The 22,069-nt window shown below is 42.8% G+C and overlaps 1 protein-coding gene across 2 annotated transcripts in view; it reads left to right on the top strand.

Moving 5' to 3' along the window:
* The window catches only part of VWA8 (von Willebrand factor A domain containing 8), a 236,391-nt gene that overhangs the window by 97,741 nt on the left and 116,581 nt on the right, over positions 1-22,069 (top strand). For both annotated transcript variants that reach the window (XM_016158150.2, XM_036228917.1), the window contains exons 20-21: positions 628-699; positions 12,069-12,145. In XM_016158150.2, coding sequence (XP_016013636.2) covers positions 628-699; positions 12,069-12,145 — 149 coding nt within the window. The remainder of the gene's footprint in view (positions 1-627; positions 700-12,068; positions 12,146-22,069) is intronic.

Genomic DNA, 22,069 nt, shown 5'->3' with positions numbered 1-22,069 from the left:
TCTTAATCATGCTGGATATAGTTCTCCCCATAACTCCTACCCCCCCCCCCACTGAGCCTTTGTGCCCTACTTAGAGTTGTCCTATTTTTCAAGACACAGAAGTGCAATGTAATTTCCTCTGTAGCTATTGCGAACAACCTTAATCTAGTTCTTTTGTTATAGTGCGTCATAATTCGAATAAAAAATGTGGTAAGTAAATAATATATTTTTAATTCTAAAGCTATACATCCTTCGAAGTTAATGGTTAAAAATATATCAGTGTTAACTGTTTCATGGAAATCCCCGATTATTTTAAAAAGCGTTTGTGTATTTACATTAGCAAGTGTTAATTTAAATATGATGTTAAATTATAAGCCAACTCAATATCATGCAGGCGCTGAAAAATGCCTAAAATATGGGGCAGTAGCTTCGTTTTACTCGGGTGTACGATTTCAGGTTTTCAGCCATTGGGCATGTTACTTATAACCACAGCGTCGATTTCTGTTTTTTTCTAAAAAAATTCATGTTGTTTAAGTATCGTCCGTTGTCACCCGCGTTTTCCGTGCGGCGAAGATCGCGTCATAGCTAACGGTCCCGTCTCGCCGGGATCGGGCTGAACGCGGTCCAGCTGTCGCTCTTTTCCCCCAGCACATGGCGGTGATGGAAGACATGCTCAAAGACTTCCTCCTGGGGGAGCATCTGCTGCTGGTCGGGAACCAGGTGAGTGGCGGCCGCGACTCGGGGCCCGGAGAACGGCCCGGTCCGTTTCTTCTCTGTGTTGGAATAAGGCCTTCGAGACGGTTCTTCCCTCCCCGCCCGCACGCACACCTCGATGACTAGTTGAATTAAACAATAAGGCCCTCTGCCCTCTTAACTTCAGAATCGCTCACCGCTCGGCCACCTGTTAAGCCCGCCCACTCCGCCTTGGCACGCGGGCCACCCGAGCGCGGCCCGGCACCTGCGGGGTGGCGGCAGGTGGCGCGCACCACGGCTGCAGGTGGCGCACGTAGCTCTGCCCCCGCCCGGCTCCCACTGCGACCCGCTCTCTGCTCCGCAGCCGGGCGGACGCCTGGAACAGTAAAATCTCAGTAAGTCTCCTCTTTTTGCTGAAACGGGGCCCCCGCGGCCCTGAGGCGTGGCCTCCGGTGTGGCGTTCAGCGTCCTGCGCGGCCCGCGCCCCGCCGGCTCCGGCCATTCGGAGCTCGCTGCACCTGCGTCTCCGCCGCGGTCCCAGTGCTGGCTCGTCCTTGGTTCTTCAAGTTGGACTTAGAGTAAAGATTGGGGGGTGGGGGAGGATGCAGTGGGGGTTTCTTAGTAAAAGCAGGGTTCGCAGTGGAGCAGGGGATGGACTCAGGGTTTCCAGGAGTTGTCTAGGTCGAGAGGCTAACGTCAGAGCCGAGACAGTCACCAGAGGGACGGGGAGGATATTATCATCCTGGAGGTTGAGGGGAGCCGTGCAGGTTTGCTTCTGCTCGATAGTAAGTGACAGAAAGGCTAAGCAAGTGCTTTGAAATTGCCAGAGTGCTAGCGCCTGTCGGTGTGGAATCGGGTTCGCTACTGCTAGTCTTTCTCCATTTCTCCAGTCCCAAAGAAGAGCGCGAACAGGGCACTCGGGCAAAGAGTTAGGCCGTGGGTGGGGTGGGAGCAGCTCGCAGCCCCGGGGGCATGGCCGGCCCCAGCATCTGTGAGCCTGGGAGGTGACCGCGCTGGCTTTCGGGCTTGCCGAGGGTTGGCCCAGGAACCACAGGTGGAACCTGCAAGTTGAGGAGCCTCCAGGGCAAGGCGAGAGACAGGGAACACCACAGACGCCTGGCAGCCAGCGCCTCGCAAACCCCACCCACCACAGCCGGTCCCCCTGTCACCCATCTCTCACCCCTGTTCTGTTACCCTCCGCTTTGGAGGAGGAGGCACGTTGGCAAAGGGAGAGCGTATTCAGCACAAATTCGGTACGTGTAGCTGGCCTTTTTCACGTCAGAAGGTGGTTCTTTCTTACAAACTCCGAGACCGTCAGGGTCATATAATAACACCCATGTCAAAGGAACTTTTAGATTTTGTAAGTGACTTCCGCTACCTGCACCTGTTGCCTTGTGCAGTGGAGAAGCCCAGCTCCCGCAGGCTGGCCTTTGGTGACCTCCGTTTTCTGATCCCACTCTACCTGCAGCCCAGTGTCTCGTTCCTCCCCCCGACTCTTGTCCTTAAGTGAATCAAACGCTGCTTTCCTAGACCTTCTTATCCCTGTTTCCTCCCAGCCTTCGATCGTTGCCGGCATGCTTTCTTCTCCCCCCCATCTTTGCCTCTTGACACCCCCTCCACCCCGGAGTGGCAGGGTGGCCTCGCAGAGAAGCAGAAGGCTGGGCGTCGGAGCCGACCTTGTCCACACTGTTTTGGTTCTCCGTGTGATACTGGGTAAACTGCTATTCCTCCTCAAAAGAGTGTTTGTTTTTTCTTATCTTTTCTGTTTTGTTTTGTTGTTCTCATTATCTATAAAATGAGTGGATTGGAATGGGTATTTTCTGCATCCCTCTGGCTGTGATAGTCTACATATAACCTGCTTCTTCAGTAAAATCTTCCTGCACACTTCGGCCTGCAGGCGTGGCCCCGTTCTCTGAACCGTTACTGCTGTTCTAGATCTCTTTTGACTTCTGTTAGGTTTTTGTGGCTACCTGCCATCTGTCCACTGAAGAAGGAGAGCCCTTCGAGAAGGTCATTATTTTTTCATCTTTCTCGATGCCTTATATATAGTAAACATTCAACGAATGATTGCTGAATGAATTCCTGGATTTTAGAGGACTACTTAGAATAAATTTCTAATGAGGACCCCAAATGATTTTCGAAGTAATATGAATTTAAAATTTCGGCTTAGTTGGACTATTTTCAAGAAATTCCAAGACAGATTGACTGAATTTCTTATTTTGTAAATTTGTAGCAGTTTAGTGAAGGAGACAAGTAAATTAGAATCTAGAGAGTACCCGCTTAGGACAGTAAATAGGTAAGTGGCCCATTCCACCGGAAGTGGTTACATACTGATAGGATCGGGACCTCACGCATTAGGACAGAACAATGAAGTGCTGATTAAATTTCCAGTAATAATTAAGTGCTAATTAGCGTTTAGCTAAATGAGGTCTGCCTTTGTGTGGCTTCCATTTAGCAGGTCACAGAGTAGAAGTGAGACCAGAGCGGCTGCTTAAGACCTAAATAGAGCTCTTTGAGTACTTTAGCCAATTTGAATTCCTCTCAAACTTTTCTTCAAAAGCCGACATCGATGTTAAAATCTGGGCAAGATTCTCGACTCTTTTTTTTCCCAGCTTTGTTGACAAAATTATATTTAAAGTGTACAGTGTGATAATTCGATATATGCGTACGTAAATGATTTTACATTATTGTCCTTTGTGACAGGATTCCTCCCATCTAGTCAATTAACGCATCTCTTACGTCACAGTCACCATGGTACACGTTGGCTCCCCAGACCTCGTTCATCTGATAGGTGAAAGTTCGTGCCTTCTTACCAACCTCTCCCTGCTTCCCCCACCCCCCACTCCCTGGCAGCCACTTTTCCACAATCTGTTTGTAAGAATTTGACCTTTTTTTTTTTTTTATTCCACATGTAAGCGAAACCATGCAGTATCTGTCTGCCTCTGGCCGGCTTATTTCACTTACACCAGGCCTTCCGGGTTCATTACGGTTGGACCCTTGACTGCTTCCGCTTGGTAGGTCCGGGCGAGGACCAAGGCACCTGCAGTGTTCCTTGCCGAGCAAGGAGCTCCAGAGATGGGCTTTGCTGAGGACCAGACGGGTTCTTTCTCAGGAGCGTGCACTTTGCCGTCACGGCCACTCGGGTCCTTCATCCGTAGCTTTGCAAAAACATTCCGCTTTCTTTTTTTCTCAGTGGCATTTCGACACCGCTCTATATTTTATGCACTTTCTCACCTCCGCCCTTCTTTCCATCTTGACAAACAAAACAAAAGAAAAGAAAAAGACAGGCAAGAGAAGGTGGGTCGACTGCCGACGCAGCTCTCGTGGGGTCACGTCACTGGCGTTTCCACTCAAATGCAAAGTGACAGCCATCTGGGAAGATGCCGATTTTAAACCATTTGTAGAAGTGGATCTGGCTCTTTTCTTTCTTTTTGTCTGTCGAAAACATTACCTGATGACTACTTAAAAAAGTCAATTAGACATGAAGCTTTGGTCATTAAATATTGACAAAGAAGCCAGCAGTGGGTTAGTATAATTATACAATAAAGTGTAATGAGTGCCCTTAAGACAAACTGTCTACTTGGCCTTCTGTTTGCAAAGGAGAAACTGACCGAAGTCCACAAACGAGAAACTTCAACAGTCAAAGTTGTAAATTTAGAGATGTTTTGAAAGATCGCTCCGTTATCAGTGACAATTTTTACAATGAGGAAGTTAAAAAAACTAAGACTATGTGCTGATTTTGAGATAGTCCAAGGTTTATCATCTTTATAAGCCTAACCCCACCTTTTCTCTCCAGAGAACACTCTTTTCTATCAGGATTAGACAAAATTTCATAACTATTCTATTGGGAAACTAAAAACAGCTCCATAAACATCACTTACCGTGGCAAAATAAAGTAGCCCACATCTTATTTTAGTGAAGCAAAATTGATTTTGTTTTCATCCTTTCAATTTTCTATGTGGCATTTAGGGCACAGTACATTTACTTTCCAGTAAGTGAGGCAGAATTTACTGCCCGCCAACCTAAGGGACCGAGTGCCTGGAAGTCACGCATTTGATGGTCCCTTAGTTTATGAGGCTTCATAGTGTATGCTGCTCCCTGCAGCATCTACTTACCGTAATTATGAATAACACTACCTACATGCAACTTTCATGCCGTTAGCAGTGTCATACTTAAATTATGGCATTTTTAACTTACAGCACGCCTTTCTGTTTACTTCCTCTTTACTAAGAGGAGAAAAAAGAAAAAATGCCTGTTTATTTATTCTCAAGTCAGAAGTGCTTTTTCTGTCCCAACTCTACTCGAGAGTAAGCTTCCTTCCTTATCATGTTTCCTTTTGCTCTGTAGAGCCATATTCTATTTGATATATAAAATATTTGTTGTGACTATTTTGAATCATAGGATCAGCCCATAGAGGTATTTTTTATTTGTTTAAAAACTCCCCGAGAATCAGCTTCTGTTTTTGTGTAGGAATACTTCAGTTTCAGAGGCAGTTGCATTTTATCAGACAGTTGAAGTAAAAGATATTTTCGCAAGAACTCAGATTTGTTTTCCTCTCTGAAGCCTTTCTTAGTCTCCCCCAAATAGAAATAATCTTGTTTTTCTCTGGCCTTTTATAGTATTTTATCACTATTTTGATTCGGTTTTCTTTTAAACTTTATAGGTTTTTTTTTTTTTTTATTTCTGTAATTGAATTTATATCTGTAATTGAATTACAAGTTTTTTTGGGCAAGGACTAAAAATGATAATATCTTTATGTTTTACAATTTCTAATGTACTTTTTAAAAATCATCTCATGTAGTTCTGCATCAGCCCTTTGAGGTAAATAGTTTTATTTTCCACATTTTACAAATAAGCAGACTGAGGCTCAGGAAGATTAAAATGTTTGCTCAAGATCACATAGCTATTTAATTACAGATTTGGGACTCAGACCTCTGAAGCTTGTGCTTTTTTTTTTTTTTTTCTTTAACCATCCCACGTTAATTCTTCTACTAGTAATAATCACAACAACAACAACAGTAGTAATATGTAATGGTAACTTATGTCAAGTGCTAATAATAGCCAGGAACTGTGCTTTACATCCAGAGTAAAGGGCATTTGAAATCTTTCTGTCCGACAGCTTTTTATAACAGGACAATTTCAAACATATTCTACAGAAAGTAGATTACATAATGAGCTCCTTCGTGACCATCACTTAGCTTCAGCAATAATCGGCATTTTGTTCATCTTGTTTTATCTCTTCCCCTAACACTTCTTAAATATGTCATCTTTTAAGACGTGTTTTACACAATGCGTTTTTGTTATAAATATCTCAGTATTTATCTCTAACCACAATTCCATTAGACCTGAAAATTAGTAATAACCCCTTAATATACTCTGATACTCTATTTTCAGTTTTTCTTAATTACCTCCAAAGCATCATTGTGCAGTGATTTGTTCAATTGACATCCAAACAAAGCTTGATTGTCACATTTAATGAATGGACCTCTCAAGCCCCTTTGAAAGAGAAAAGATATACTCTCTCTTTCTCTTTATCCCGAGAGGTATTGACCCATTTTCACAAATATAAACATTTTATTCAGAATTATTACCAATATTGATAAACTTCCAGAGAGGAAATATTTTCTAGAGTAAACTTTGTTAAGCCAATTTAAGTTCTTGATTGATTTACACAATGAAATTAAATAATATTAATTTTTTCCATGCTAGAAATAAGTGCTTTATTTTCTGATTTTCATAGCCCTAGATTTTGAAATCTCTTATATGCTATGAAAATCAGTAAGCATATATTTAGTGTTGACTAAGCAGGACTCTGTACACTGTCACTGTATAACTATATAGTTCTTCGTATTTCGTTCTATCTATTAATTATAGGCTTATTGTGATCAGGAACTTAGTTTTCTGCTGCTAGAGGCTGAGTAAATGTTTGTTAATTTTTTAAAATATTGAAATACTGTGAATAATTTATTGCCAAAATTAAAGAGCGTTTGAATTTGGCTAATTAATAATTTCAGCTGAGCCCTGGCAGATTGCTATGATGCAACATCAGAAATATACCATGTTGCTATGCCAGCATAATTGTCTAATATCCACTGGGGGACTGAACAGTTTGTTCAGAAATTTTCTTGCCTGTGTCCCCAGCTGGTAGAGGCAGCAGGGAATTTGATAACTAAATGTACTGTGCTTCCAGTAGCCCCAGCAGCCCGGGAGTCTCAAGGCTATGAAACACTTGGTTTCATCCAATGTAATGACACTCATCTTTATTTACAGTATATCCTTTTGTGTCCCATCTCAAATTCCTTGCTTAGTAAATTTTCCCAGATCGCGATCTGGAAATTCTTTGCCGTTCTCACACATTCTCTCTACCTGTTAGTTTCTCCATCCATCGTTCCTTAGTGAATATTTTTCTGGCATTTATTTTGAAGGCACATTGTTTTTCGTAGACACTTCGATTTCTTTCCCCCACAATATTTGTCAAGGCTGCTTTGGTCATACCTAATGACCAAATTACTCCAAAGTATATCTTTGCCATTTATAGCAACACAGTATTTCAAAGGGAAATTGCAGGGATGTGGATTTCATTATTCCTGTTTGAAAAGGTTATGACTGCAACAGGAAGCTTTGTAAGTGAGTGTGTTTTAGGACTATGCAGATTAGCAGTGCAATTATAACCAACGTCGTCTGACTTCTGGCTCCTAGTTGTCGGCTCTGCTACAGGGAACTTATTTGTGCAAATGTTTAGGATTCTTTGCTATTCGGTTTTGATATTTTTTTCTGATTACATAAGTAACACATGTTCACTGAGGGAATTTGGAAAATAAGAAATTTCCAGTGATCATATAGCAGCAATCTCTTATTGTGTTGTAGGGTTAAAGAATATTAGAATCAGATAATGATTAGCGACCAGTCTAGACCCTCCATTTAAATGACAAAAGCTAGGCTTCAATTGTGGTAGAAACGCCAGGTGACCAGAGATCACAGTCTGAGTCTCCCAACTAGTAGCAGAGTAGGTGTATTTTCAGGCTAGTTTTAGTAAAGAGTTGGCGTGCTCGACCTTTGACGGGAATGTTAAGGTTAAAGAAAAGCAGTTCTCATTGATTTTTCACGATTTTACCGTAATGTTTCTTTATTTTTGACTGCAGTTGGCATTTGCTAACCATATTCACACAGTAGCTTTTCTAAAAAGGAAAAATGCAGACACATCTTCAAATATTTTACAAACGGACCTAACTCTGTGAAAGTTATTAAAGAAGTCAGGGCAACCGGAAGGCAGGCCCAAAGCCAAGGCGTCGCAGAGAGCATGGGAAGCTGCACACCGGCCGGGCACACTTGGGGGGACTCCGTTCAATACTGAGACAGGAGGAGAGAGCGGGCTGGGCTTTGTCACTGTCCCCCCCGAACTGAGCCTCAGACCCCGGGCGGGCTGAGTGCTAACCCTGGAGCGACTGACCTTGGACTCCGTGATCACCTCATAAAGGTCACGCAGTCAGGCCAGCAAGGCGCCCCCTGCCCTGCTTTCGCGCTTTCGCCAGGCGGCAGGACAGAAACCCGCCCCCTCCGTCCAGTGGGAAGCAATTTGCCTTCAGACCCCATCTGGACGGGGGCCGCCTGCCTAGCTCTCCTGGCCAGGTGCGGGCCAGGTGCGGGCCAGGTGCGGGCGGGCTGGGCTCACAGGAGCGGGGTGTGGGGGGAGTCGGGCCTTAGGCTGGGACAGCGCGCGGACCGCAGAGGGCTCCACCAGTGTCACCTCCTCTTCGGTAAGAAAGGACAAAGAAGGTTCCTGGAAGAGGCTTGTGCTTCCCTTAACAACAGCAAATCACATGACTTTCTCTCCTCCTTTCCTGCAGTTTTAGTGGCCACCACCTGCAGGGTATGTGAGTCGCCGGGGGCAGGGACGCGAGTGGGGGACAGCCCTGGCCTCCAGGGTGTCTTCTCGCAGAGGCGCCTGCCCCATCGGCGTGGTGCGCAGGGGCTGTGCCAGGGACGGGCGTGGGGGCGCGGGGGGCGCCGCGTGGCTCTCAGGTTTGAAGGCGGCGAGGCGCAGGGAGGGTCGGGCAAAGAGGGCCCCTTCCCCGAACCCTGAGGGGCGAGTGGAAGAGGACAGGGGGGGGGGGGGCGGGGAGGGCCGGACTGTCCTAGTCGGGACAGACAGCAAGCGCAGAGGCCGGGAAGCGCCGGGCGTGCGGAGCCCGCTGGTTTGCGACGGCGACGGCCACCCAGCCGCCTCGCAAGCATGTCTGCTCCGGTCAGCGATCCCTCAGCCTGTAAGTCCAAGGACAGCGGCTCGTGGCCTGGATCCCTCTCCTAGACCCGTTTTCTCTTTGGCCCTTTCTTCCTTCTCTGCCCCTTGCTCCTTCTCCCCCTCGACAGGCTGTAGGTAGAGTTTTCCAAGTTCTGTATTTTCTTCTTGTCCAGAAGACACGCCCAGAAGGCCTTTTCCTCGACAGGCCCTCACTGCTAATCTCCCTGAGGAAACAGGGAAACTAAAATCATGAGCCTGAGGAGGTTGTAAGAGTCCCAGAACCCTTCACAGTTCTTAGCGTCATGGTTCATTTTGCTCAGGATATTTACAAAAATTCCTTGCTAGGTTATGCTTTTAATATTTCCTCGAAGGAACTATCAGAGCTTTACAATGAAGTGGGAAATGACCCTATGGGATCTTTGTCTTTAGAAGAATAACTAGTCGTTGTGGGTCAGAGGTGGGAGACGAGGTAGGACCCTTTCTGGGGGTCTGAGCGAGATGACGGGCCGCCCTTGAGCAGCGGCCGTGACCTGGAGAGGATGGAGCAGGTGCGGGAAGCAGGCACTTCAGAGTAAACACGTCCAACATCAGGCTGCTTTCTTAAAAACTAGAATTCCCTCCCCCGCCCAGCAGATTCGCTTCTTTCCCCCTATTTGACATGACAGTAAGTGGTACCCCTTCCATCCACCCCACTGCCCACGTCAGACTGACTCTCTACCCCCTTCTCCCGCATCCAGTCCATCGCCAAGTCCTGTTAGTGCCTTTCCCCAAATGTCTCTTAAATTTCAATCCCTCTCTCTCTCTCTCTCTCTGTCTCTCTGCCTTTCTCTCTCTCTCTCCCTCCCCTCCCCCTCCCCTCCCCTCCCCTCCTCCTCCTCCCTCCCCCCTCCTTTGTTTAAGCCACCGTCCTCTCCTGCCTGATTTGTTTCAGGAGTTTCCAAACCGCTTTCTTTTGCTTTCATTCTCGCTCTCTGCCCGACCATTCCGCCAGAGTGATTTTCCAAAACCGGACATCCGAGCCGGCTACTCCTCCGCCTCAATGGCTTTTCGGTGCTTTTAGGAAACGGTCCAGACTCTTTTAAGTGGTTTCCGCGACTTTGCCAGCGCTAGACCTTGCCTATCCTTCTAGCCTGGTTCCTCGCCGGCTGGAGCAGCCCTGCTCTCGCAAGGCCATCTTCATAATCGCAGCCCGGGCTCCTTGTCGTTCAGATCTTAGCTTAGAGTTACCTCTGGAGAGGTTTCCACTTCTAACTCAGATCAAATCGCCACCCACTCAGCATCGCCTCGCCCTATCGTACGTAGTTGTCTGTAGTGAACTTATCACTGTTCGATCATTCTCTTATTAATTACTTGATTGATTTGTCTGATGACATGTTGCTGCCTTTCTACTGACTTTTTCTCGTCTTCCTTCCAATCTGCTTCTCATTTCTGGAACGTAAGCTCCAGAAGAGCAGAAACCTTATCGTTTTCGTTCACTCTTATCTCTCCCGACACATGCCGGCGCTCAGAACGTACTTATTTATGTGCCGAATGAATGGGTCGTCCGTCTCCCGGATTCCGGGCTCTCCCCTCGTCAGTACACTTCGCATGCTGTTTCCATATTGGCCTTCCTCAAGCGTCGGTTTCCTGGCGCCTGCCCCCGATCGCAGGGCGTACAGCAGGTCTTAGCTGCCTGCCGCCGTCCGTGCTTCCTGCCTGTCTTGTCCATCCATGGTTGGCGGTCATTCCAGTCCCCTTAACCTCTCTTGCGTCTGTCATCTCACGGCATATTTAACTGACCTAACAGAGAGATTCTGAGGCTCGCAGAATCTGCATCACATAAGTTCACAGTCCTTTACCTGCAGCGGTGGCTTGTCTTCTGTGCTCCAAGTATACACATATCTATCTCGCTTCCCTTCGAGAATTGTGAAGGACAGACTCTCAAATTCCCTTTGAGAATTTGTTCATCTTAGAGAAAATGTCACAATATTAGGGACAAAGAAAACTTTCAGTAAAACCTGTTCAATCCTTGGCGCTTGTAGAATGCCTCTGTTACACGCTATTGGAGCATGTAGTAGAAATACTGATAAATAAATACGCTTGCTTCCCAGTATAACGCCCATACATACTGGGCTTCCGCTCTTTTCTGCCGGGCCCCATGCTTTACTCTTCTCTACCTAATTACTTTTTTAGGATGGATTCCTGGGAGTGGAGATAGAAGCAATTCAAGGCCCAGGTCACCTAAGTCAATTACAAATGTAAAGAACCATAATTCATAATATTGGGACTAAAAGCGTGAGATCAGAACCGGACAGACTTGGCGCTGAATCCCGGCTCCACTCTGACGAGCTGTGTAACTGCGGACGTGTTGCTTAACTTTCCCGAGCTTCGCTCTCTTGATCTGTGAGGCTGGAATAGTCATTAATACAGACCCCACTGATGAGAAAGTGGCGTAATGTGACAATACTTAGCAAAGAGCCTGGCACAGTATCAGAAATCAATAACTGTTATTTATTGCTATGACTACAGCACTCAGCCTTTTTTATCCACTTCTATTCTTCCAACATAAATCACTCGTTAAAAGATCGGCACCCCGTCAATAAAGTATTCTGCCTCTAAGTGAAAACTTTTAAATGGGGAAGTAGCAATGGCGTGGATTCCATTTTTAATAGTCTCCCGCAAAGGGCAGCAACTCGCAGCTCATGTAAGTAGCAGGGGAACGGGGGCGTTTGTAGGAAAAGAACATTAGAGTTGAGACTTAGTAATAAGCCCTGGTTATAATTTTAGGTTTCCAAAGTTTGAAAGGACTGGAAACTGTGATAAAAGGAAAAGTGAGTGCTTGGTTAAAATAGAAGCACGGTATAGTTAATTTTCCGCTATAATGTCAGCACGTCGGTTTGAAATTATAGAACAGATTAAACAAAATGTAGAAAGCTAAAAATAATGTGTATATTCTCTTTTAAATGAGAATCTAGAACTAGCGTATTTAAAAGTAATTTTTTTAAAAAAACCCTGTATCATTGAAGAGGTACTGTATAGGTTTGCTAATTTGACTTTCATTAACAATAGCTAAAACGGTACAACTTTGCAGAAATCAATTTTGGTAAAAGTTTCTTCTGGTTTGTTTTCCCTCCAGACAAAAGTCTTTTGTTTGATGCTTTCTGTGTAATTACAGGGTGTAGGAAAAAACAAGATCGTTGACAGATTCCTTCACCTGCTCAATAGACCTCGGGAATATATCCAGCTGCACAGGTAAGAGGAGACCCGCAACCTCTTAAAATCTGGTTTAATCATTTATTGTTTCCCCCAGTGCAATTTAAAATTACTTTCTTAGAGGCTCATTTTATAAACATGTTTCTTTTCTGTTCCTCCTGCTCATATTTCTCCTCTCCTTAAAAGGTGACAAAACCATGCAAAATTTATTTTTAAAGTGACTAATGCTTTATAAACATGAATTAATAGATATTTTGTGGACAGAGAGTGATGAACATTATATTCTAGTAACAGATTTCATCAACATAAAGGCTCTTAAATTAGAAGAAAAATATGTACAGGCTAACCCCACTCTAATAGGAAGCTAAAACAGCTCACAGAGAGAAACAATAAATGATATGAATCTCAGGTATGAGATAAGGAACTCAAAAATATGGAAGAAGTAAGTGATTAGTTTCCTTGCCTTCCTTAAAAACATTTTGTGGGTTATCTAAATTTGTGTGGTCAGAATGGTGGTTCAGAGATAGCTTTTAGTGAAACAGAATCGAATACATTTTCTAGACTTGGATTGAGTTTAGATTTGTTTGTGAACCTGTTCCAAATCTTTTAAAAATAAAACATAAGCAAATCCAGAGAGAGAGAGAGAGAGAGAGAGAGAGAGAGAGAGAGAGAGAGAGAGATCAAGGAATATACCAAGTATTAAGCAACTTAAAACTAGATTAAATTATTATATTTTATCTCCCAGGAGATAAAAAATATTGTAGTAGAAACAACATTGGATTGAGTTACAACAATTTTTTTTGGTTGGGTCCTTTCACTAAATAATGATGTGTTCTTGAAAGGAAACTAAGAGAAAAGAAGGTGGCATTAGTGGGCCAAAGGAGAGAGAGTAGAGAAGCAAAGTAAAGCTGAAGGATGCTCAGAACGTACCTCTTGGGAGTCACACCTCTGGCTGCGATGGTGTAACTGGTACCAGATCAGTCCTACCACAGGGAAGAGCTGTAAAACTGGACAAGATTCACAGACACTGGGAAGAGAACAGCAGCCAGGGACGGCTGTGAGCCGAACAGCGTCGTGAGCTCCCACGTGGTCGGGAGCCGCCATTAAACGTTGCTGGTTTTCAGAAGACACCCCGAAAAGTCTGTGCAGTAGGAGTAGCACCTGTCCACCCATTAAATAAAAGCGACTCTACGCCCACCCTTACAAAGTGTAAAAAATAAGCCTTAGAAAAACAAGAATACTTGCTATTTAACGTTATTTTGGAAGTGTTTCCCATACAAAAAGATGTTAAAAATTAAGGGGATGACTATTAGAGGGAGAAAGGCCTTGAAAAGTTCAAGTTGATTCAACAGTAAATTAACTACTTAGCTGAACAAGCCGAATATTGAATGAAGGACGACTATAAAATCTAGACATTCAACAGCATAGCATCATGATGTCAAGCATTCAATGGGAAATTAATAGACATACAAAGAAACAAGAAAATTGGTCAATAGACAACAAAATGATAGATAATAGAGTTAGCAGACAAGAACTATAATATATTGCTATAAATATGTCCAGGCATCTAGAGAGAAAGAAAATGAACATGAGGGAATTATTAGGAATTCTCTATAGCAACCCTAGAAAAGCAGACTCACATCTGAGCAATTGGAGTCTAAAAGAAGGGAGGAAAAATGGAGCGGAAAAATATTTGAAGATATAAATGACAGAGAAAATCCCAAACCGAATGAAAAATATAAAGTCAATCCAGGAAGCTCAGTGAAACTCAAGCGGGATAGACTGGAAACCATGCCAAGTACCTTATAATCAAATTGCTGAAAATTAAAAGAGAAAATCTCTAAAACTGCCAGAGGAAAAAAGACACACATAGTCGCCCCTTATCTGCAGGAGATATGTTCCAGCCCCAGGTGGACGCCCAAAACCGTGGATAATACCGGATCCTAAATATACTGTTCTTTCCTATATGCGTTACCTTTTCACTTAAAGGAAGCACTGTATGGCTTTTCTTTGGTATATCCAAATTGCCAGAATCACTCTTCTTACACTTTGAGGTCATAATTAAGTAAAATAAGGATTACTTGAACACAAGCACTGCAATACTGCAACAATCAAACTGAAAACCAAGATACCTACTAAATAACTAACAGCCGGAGGGTGTATACAACCTGAACACACTGACCGAAGGATGCTTCACTTCCCGGGCGGGATGGAGCAGGACAGTGCGCAATTTAAATTTTAAACTTCCTCAACTTGGTAAGAGGCATCTGTGAAAATCTACAACTAACTTGTATTTAATGGTGAAAAAGTAAATGCGTTCCTTCTGTGACTGTGGAAAAAGCAAGGATTTTCAGCAGGATGCTAGTGCAATAAGGCAAGAAAGACTAATAAACGGCATAGATACTGACATAAAAGAAGTAAAATTGGATCTTTTTAGATGACATCATGTGTATAAAAAATCCTTAGAAATCTACAAAAAAATAAAAATAAAAGCCATCAGGACTGATAAGTGAGTTGAGCAGGGTCACAAGATACAAGGTCAAAGTAAAAAGTCAAATGAACACTAGGGAAATACATTTTTTTAAATACTATTTACAACAGTGAGCAAACATGAAAAATTTAGTAATAAATTCAACAGCATATGCACAGATTTTAATTTGCTAGTTTTAATAAGGCCTAACAAGATCATCTCAACTCCTAAACTTTCTGTAGGTCACCTGCGTGGTTTTGGAAAATTCCTAGCCTCCCTTTATATGAATCTAGTAGTTTCAACTCACTTTGTTAAAAGAGTTTACTATGTTGAGATTACAGGGCTAGGTGTCATAAGCGATCCAGAAAGAAATAAGAAACATAACCTTTATCTTTAAAGAGCTATAACACTATTCTTGATTGTCATTATTTCATCCTTCGCTGTTCACTGAATCTGAAAAACTCTTCCTTTTTTTTCCCTTACCTTTAAGCTTTTCCACCAGTTTTTCTTTCCACATGGACAAAGTTTAGGGAGAATAATGAGAGAATGGAAGTGTTTAAGTAGTTTGCTACTTCTCACCTGAATAACTTATTTGTAACAAGTCACGGTTCCTGTTTTTGAGCCGCGAGGCACGTGGCGTGACCTGCTTTTTGCGTGTTAACGATGGTACAGCGAGCACTGCACTTAGGCGGTGTGTGTGTCGTCAAAGCGAGCACTACAGTCGTTCATTCTTAGGAGAATCTGTGGTGTTCTGTTTGCTTTCTCTTTCATTTTTGATGTTTAATGGTGTCCTTAACAACACGTAATTAACTGAAAGTTTTAATCAGTGTATATACTGATGCCACTTAAGCATATATCAATTTAGAGCAAAAACAACTTAATTTAAATTTTGCATTTTAAAATAATCAAGCAGAAAACCAGCTTTCTCTTAAGAATGACATCAGCAGTTGAGATCAGCTCTCAAATTTATGGTCCAGAAAGAAGGAAGTCACTTTATAATGAGAGTCCCTTTTTATAGTGGGGCAATTTTTCCGTTTCTTTATATCAGACAACAAAATATTGTTAAAGAAAGATACATTAAGCTCTGCTGCCACAATCAGTTCCGGTTGTAGATTGTGGAGGTTCCTTAAAACAATCAGCAAAAAAGGAGGCAAAGAAATATAACTGGTTTTTAATAATTATTCCTGGGCGTGTGTCACCATTATGCTCATACTCAGGCTTTTGGCTTATGATCTATATTATCTTTAATAGTGATAAGTTTTGATGCATCTTATTTTTCTAGGAATTGTTTCTCGTCTTCTAATTATTGGCGTAAAGTTCTTTATAATATCATCTTTTGATATTTTAACGTCCTCAGCTCGATCGACGATATCCTCATTTTCATTCCTAGTATTGGTTATTTGCCCTCTCTCTTTTTCGCATGATCAGTTTTGCCGGGGGGTTATCAATATTATTTGTCTGTTCAAGTAACCAACTTTTGTCATCGTGGAAGCTCTCGTTTGTATGTTTTTCTGTTCAATAGTTTCTGATCTTATCTTTATTTCCTTCCTTTTATTTTCTTTGGATTTAATATGTTGTTCTTTATTAAACTTTTTTTTATATGAATGCTTAATCATTGATTTTCAACCTTCAATTTATATATGTGTTTGAGGCTATCTGTCTTTGAATCTGTCTTTTAGGTTCATCTCTAAGTAAGAGGAATAGACGAAGTCATTTCTAACACCTCTTTTAGCTCTACATTCTAATTTTTTTGAGCAGGCAAGAGGAAGGCTGTAGTCAAAGAGCTTTAAAAAGTTTAGATTCGAGATACCATACCACACTACCTGCCTAGAATGTCTTTTATATCAGCCTTTGGTTGTGAATTAGTGAATGATCCATGAGTAATAAATAATTACATGCCGCGTGTTTATATTTGTGGTAATTCTGACGCTGGCTACGTAAATGTGTAATATGTAGGGAAAAACTTTCTAAATTCAAAGTGTAATAAAAATTTCATAGCCACATATCTTTATTATTTTTGTTATAACACCCATTGCAATATTATTGATCCATGATAGTATAACAAAATGATCTATTTACTTTAACAGGGGCCCTGGATACCTCTATTTGGCAATATTTGACATTTATTTTGTAAAGTCATAATTTCTGTTCAAAATATGTCGTATTAATTAACTTATCACTAATTAGACTGACATTTCCATTGATTTCAATGTGAGGAGTATTATTATTATATGCCATTAGAGCTGTATTTGACATAAAATTTGAGCTCACAAAATTGCTTTAAGAGAAATATTTGTTTTTAAAGACCTAAAAACAGCAGTCAAAAAACATGTTTAGATTTCTCTGATCTATGGGTGACCTACTTAAGGTCTTTATTTTAGATTCCTTTGAATGGATTTGAGATGTTACCGTCTAAATAATCAGTCACAGTCTGTTTAGTTTATGGATGTCATACCAACAAAATTGGTTATGAGCCATTCAAAACATAATCTTGATAAGTAAAACCATCATCAAACATACATGAATGGCCATCTTATAATGATCGGATCTCATAAAATAAGCAAGCCGGGCAATTTACATCTTTAGTTAAAATCAAGGTACTTTTGATATCATATATTTCAGACAAGAGGCTACATGGCTCACATTTGAAAAATGTATCTATTTACTTGTTTTTCCACAATGTTATATTAATTTAATATTAAAGGACCCTTAATATGGCAACTTTTGGAGCTATATTTCTCCCTTGGGTAAAAGTACACTTCTGTATTAAAATCAGAATTATCTTAGGGTTTTGAAATACTTCCGGTACCAGGTTTTTCTCTTCCTTTGCTATCCCTCATGCATGAAGACGAAGGCACAGGTTCGATCATTGGCATGGCCTATACTTTCGGATATTTTTCTAACAGCGGTGCCCATTGTAAATACAGAGTTCCCGGGTCCCCCAGTGCAGCCTTAACCTCGCCTTCCAGTGGAATTTTCCCCAGGCATGCTCAGCTTATTCCAGACTGGACCATCATCTGTCCTACTCGCAAGTTTCGAACTTGTGTCCATGCATGTCTTTATTCTTCCATCTAAAATACACGTTATTTCCCCTTTAGCATTTGGCCCACCATTACTTCTGTATGCAGCCTTTCCTGATTTGTCATTCTGGGCATAACTCCTCCATCCTCTGAAACTCCATAGTACCGAATTTGTACCATTGGAAATAATATAAAAACATGGATTTTAGATATCGAATAGTATCTTCACCACGAACTTTTGTGTGGCCTTGAACTTCTCGAGTGCTAATCTCCTTACCTAGCCTAACAAACTGAAATAATAATACTTTGCAGGGTGTTTGTCAAAATTAAATGAGAGAACACGTGAAAAGAACTGACCACGGTGTCTGGCACCTTGTAGCACCTAAGTTTTTAGGCACGCTGGTAAACTCTGGTTTCTTGCCGTACACGCCACTTCCTCCTCTCACTCCGATGTACGTGTAGTTTATCTCCAAACCTTCTTCTCATCCCCTCCCCTTTCGCCGCTCGCGCCTCCCGCCACTCAACAGGGAACTTTTAGAGGGCAGGAGTCTGGTTTGTTACAGATTCATTACTCGCATAATGTGTCTTTATTGGATTCCTAGCGCTTGCCAGTGGCTGCATTAGGCACTGGTTATGTATAGGTGATGATCCTGTTTTTTGACCTAGAGGTGCTCGCTTGCCTTCCAGGGGGTGAGAATACGTCAGCATTGATAATACAGTGCCGTGTATCAGCTATGAGAGAGGCACGTGCAGGCCCCGTGGGGACCTCGAGGAAGGGTGTCAGCCCTCTGGGTGCACGTGCGTGGCGTGGCGGAAGGTGTCCGGCGAAGGCAGCACGCAACCTGAGTCTTAAGGGATACGCAGGAGTTTTCTAAGTGCATAAGAGAGAAAGGGGCGTTTTGCTTATTGAAAAAAAAAAAAAAGGCTATCTAAAAACCAGGAGGCGAGGGGCAGTTCACTGTAGCATGGGAAATGTACGCACAGATGTAAGAATTGCTGGCGAGAGGAAGACGTGGGCCTTGTAGGGACGTCACAGGCCCTGCTGGCACTGGAGTTTCCCGTGAATGTGCTGTGATGGAGTCAAAGCAAGGAGGATGCTCAGGACCACAGCCTGTGGGTCAATCAGAGTCAAAGGAAACCCGAATCTCAGAGAACCCTAGGAAGCGCTTGCAGCGATCCAGATAAAGTTGTCGGGGCCGAACACTTTTATTGGCGATGAGAACGGAAAGGAAGTACATATCCGAGAAGGTTTAACTGGACAATGTGTGGAGCCTCGATAACTCCATGGAGGGTGAGCGAGGGGAAGAGGGAAGAGTCGCTGCCTCGTGTGCGGTCTGCCAAGCAGGAGGCAGGCCCTTCGCGTGGTTCCCGGCGCAGAGTGGTTCCCGGCCTGTGTTTGTCGTAATGGCTCGATGGGTGCTAACTGCGCACACCTGCCGGCTCCGGCTCCCCTGCCCGCAGCGCCGATGGGTGTTTTAGCATTGAGCGAGGTCCCTTATCCACACGTATGTGACCTATGACCACACGGCGTAAGTTCTCTGACCCCCGAGATGGTTAAAACGCTGCAGTGTGGACGGTTATTGTGAAAACACTTGCTTTTGAAACCCTGTCGCATTTTTCTGTGCGTTTTCTCTGTGAAATCGGATGAGATAATACGACGTATAAAACTGCAGCATTGACCCCTCTTCGGATCAGGCGCCCCGGCGTGAGCCCTGACGCGCGTTAGCAAGCACAGCACACAGTTCAGCACGCGAGGCTCTCCTCGGGCTGTGGGAACCCGAATGGGACAGTGTAAGAAAAAAAAAAAAAAGTACTTAATACCTAAATAAAACGTTTTTTTTAAAATCATGATTATAGAGGCAGAAGACTGCAGACAGACCCCTGTCTATCAGTGCTGGTCAGATGTCGGTCGGCCTTCCCTGTAAGGCCTACCTGAACCCCACTTTTGCCACCATCCCCACTTTTCAGCCCTAAGATGACAGAGCTGCTTTACATCTTAAAAAGGCACAGTAGTCTCTGTCCACGCCACCTTTTCAGCTCCATTCTGGAGGCCCTCCACGGTGTGGCTATCCTGACAGTTCGTAAAGCCATGAAAAGGACAATCGCCTTCTTAAACCAATCATTTTGTTTCATCTGGGGTTCAAGAAACACGACAGATACCAGAAGAGAAAAGGCAGCCGGACTCCGAACTTGCTCCACAGCGTCAGCTCTCGTCAGCTCAGCCCAGTTTCCAGAAGATGTTGGCTCAGGACAGTAGCTACTTACTGTTGTTTTCTTAGTGGCAGCTTCAACACGTTCATATTGGAACAACTGAGTATGTTACGGAATAGTGTTCGAAATCTCCACCTAATTTTAACATAAAACAGAGATGACACAGAAGTACGCTTAGAGGGCCGCTTTGGTCCTCAGCCCTGTGATTCCTCAGAGTATTTGTTCCTTTTCCTCTGCCATTGAAAAGACACCAGAAAATAGGCTGGGTTGAAAGAAACTCTTTAACTTTTGCTGCTGAAAGCGGTATATACTATTTTTCTCATGACACGATAGTGTCTTCCTTTAAGAAATCCATCATAAAAACTTAATAAAGTAGGTACATTACAGAAACCTCAAGCATAGATTTTTCTTTAAGTTAAAGGCTCTCCAAATATAACACTTGTTTACATACTGTTTTCTGTTTGACTCAAGTGGTCAAACTGTGATAAATTTAAAACTGCAGTACTGGAAATTTTTTCCAGTCGATGGATAACTAGAAATGAGGATAAAATAATTCCCTGCTTATAGTATACCAAATAATGTTATGATGTATTCAAAATGCAACTTACACAGTAAATTTTAAGCGATAAGTATTCCACACAAAAAACATGTGTTTGGAGTTATTAACCGAAAGAGACATGCCTGACCAGCTTTATGGAGGACGTAAGTAGTAGCAGCCTAGTTTACCATTTGCTTTGGTGATTGACTATACTTATTGTAGCCTTTTTTCTTTGAATTGCCTGCCGTAAAATATATCTTTTCATATTTAATCTCATTCAAGATCTAGTTCGTACCGTACCAAAGGTTGTACGTTATCTGTCTGGTAAGACAAGTTCACTTAAGCATAACATGAACCTAAGCTCATCAAGGGAAGGAGTTGTTCACCTGTTTTGTTCACAGATACTTCAACATCCAAAGCTGTGCCCATTCATAGGCGTTCAGTACATATTTGTTGAATAAATGACTGCGGAATGTCCCGATATGAAAAAGTGATCACTTACTAAAGTTCAGCTCTTTATCACTCTTTAATATCGTTACCGATGGGTGAGTTTCTAGACACTGTATTTTCCGATAAAGATTTATTCAGTGGACACAGGATTCTCTTTGGTTTCATGTCTGCGTACGTATTTGGCATTCGTTCAATTTTGTATTTTAATCTGCATCCCATTCTTCTATTCCTTTTTAAACAGTGAATAGAAAAAAATATATTTTTTTTAATGACAGGTAAAAAGGGAAAAAAAAAATTCAGTCATTTTGAGACCCTAAAAGTTACCAGGCCAGAAAGCTAGTTTTCAGAGTAAAGACCATAAATCATTTTTAAATATACCACTTTATTAGAAATGTTTTTATTATTTTTAAAGACTAGACACCTCACAAAACTTCCAGAGTTGGTAAAAAGACTCGATTATCAGCATAGCTTTGAATATCGGGGGATTTTTTTTAATAGTGTCAGTATGGTAGATTCTGAAAACCAAGCACGTTGAAGTGTTTAGCTTCTGCCGGATGACTTTGTTTGTTTGTTTGTTTGTTTGTTTGTTTGTTTGTTTTTGCCGTGGCTGTTCTCTACCTGCTCCTGCTGTAAGAACCTCCCTCTGAAAGGCAAGGCTTCGCTTCACAGTAGACTTCCTCCCACGAATACCATCCCCCTAACGCCTGTCTTCCTTTTATGGTTCCTTAGGACTTTTTGCATCCGTACACATTAGCGATGAGTAATTGACCACTACATAAACTATTTATCCTCCAAAATGACTATTTTAAGAGCTGGAGTCTTTTCAGTCACTTTGGCAGAAGTAATAGTTTGCTTATCTTCTTCAAAGGACTTTTCCCTCAAAGCATTCGAAGCACATGCAAGAACCCTCTTCCTCACTCCACTTTTTATCTTCCTTTTTACTCTACTGTATTCCTTTACGCGTTCTATTTTAATTCCCTCGGTAGAGATGAGTCATCTTGGGCTTCAGGAGGCTGTGTGACTGACCAAGCCAGGAGTCCCCAGAGTTAAGCCGGGGCTGCTTTTTAACCGTCGTCGCAGGAATCGTAGCTCATCCGTGTCTTCCTCGGTTGGTGTCGGGTGGCATGCTGCGTGTAATGACTGTGTCTGTTCCAGGGCCTGGGGACGTTTCTTTCCCCACGAGTTGAAAAAGACCCTCCTCTAACTGCAGGGGCGGGAAGGTCATGTGCTGCTGGTCAGCAGAGAGCCCAGAATACCTGGAAGCATCGATTCCT

This window comes from Rousettus aegyptiacus, unplaced genomic scaffold (assembly GCF_014176215.1).
Source record: "Rousettus aegyptiacus isolate mRouAeg1 unplaced genomic scaffold, mRouAeg1.p scaffold_m13_p_11, whole genome shotgun sequence".
In the NCBI taxonomy this organism is placed as follows: Eukaryota; Metazoa; Chordata; class Mammalia; order Chiroptera; family Pteropodidae; genus Rousettus; species Rousettus aegyptiacus.
Note: the sequence above shows the minus strand (reverse complement) of the source record. Positions and strands in the feature narration are given on the sequence as shown.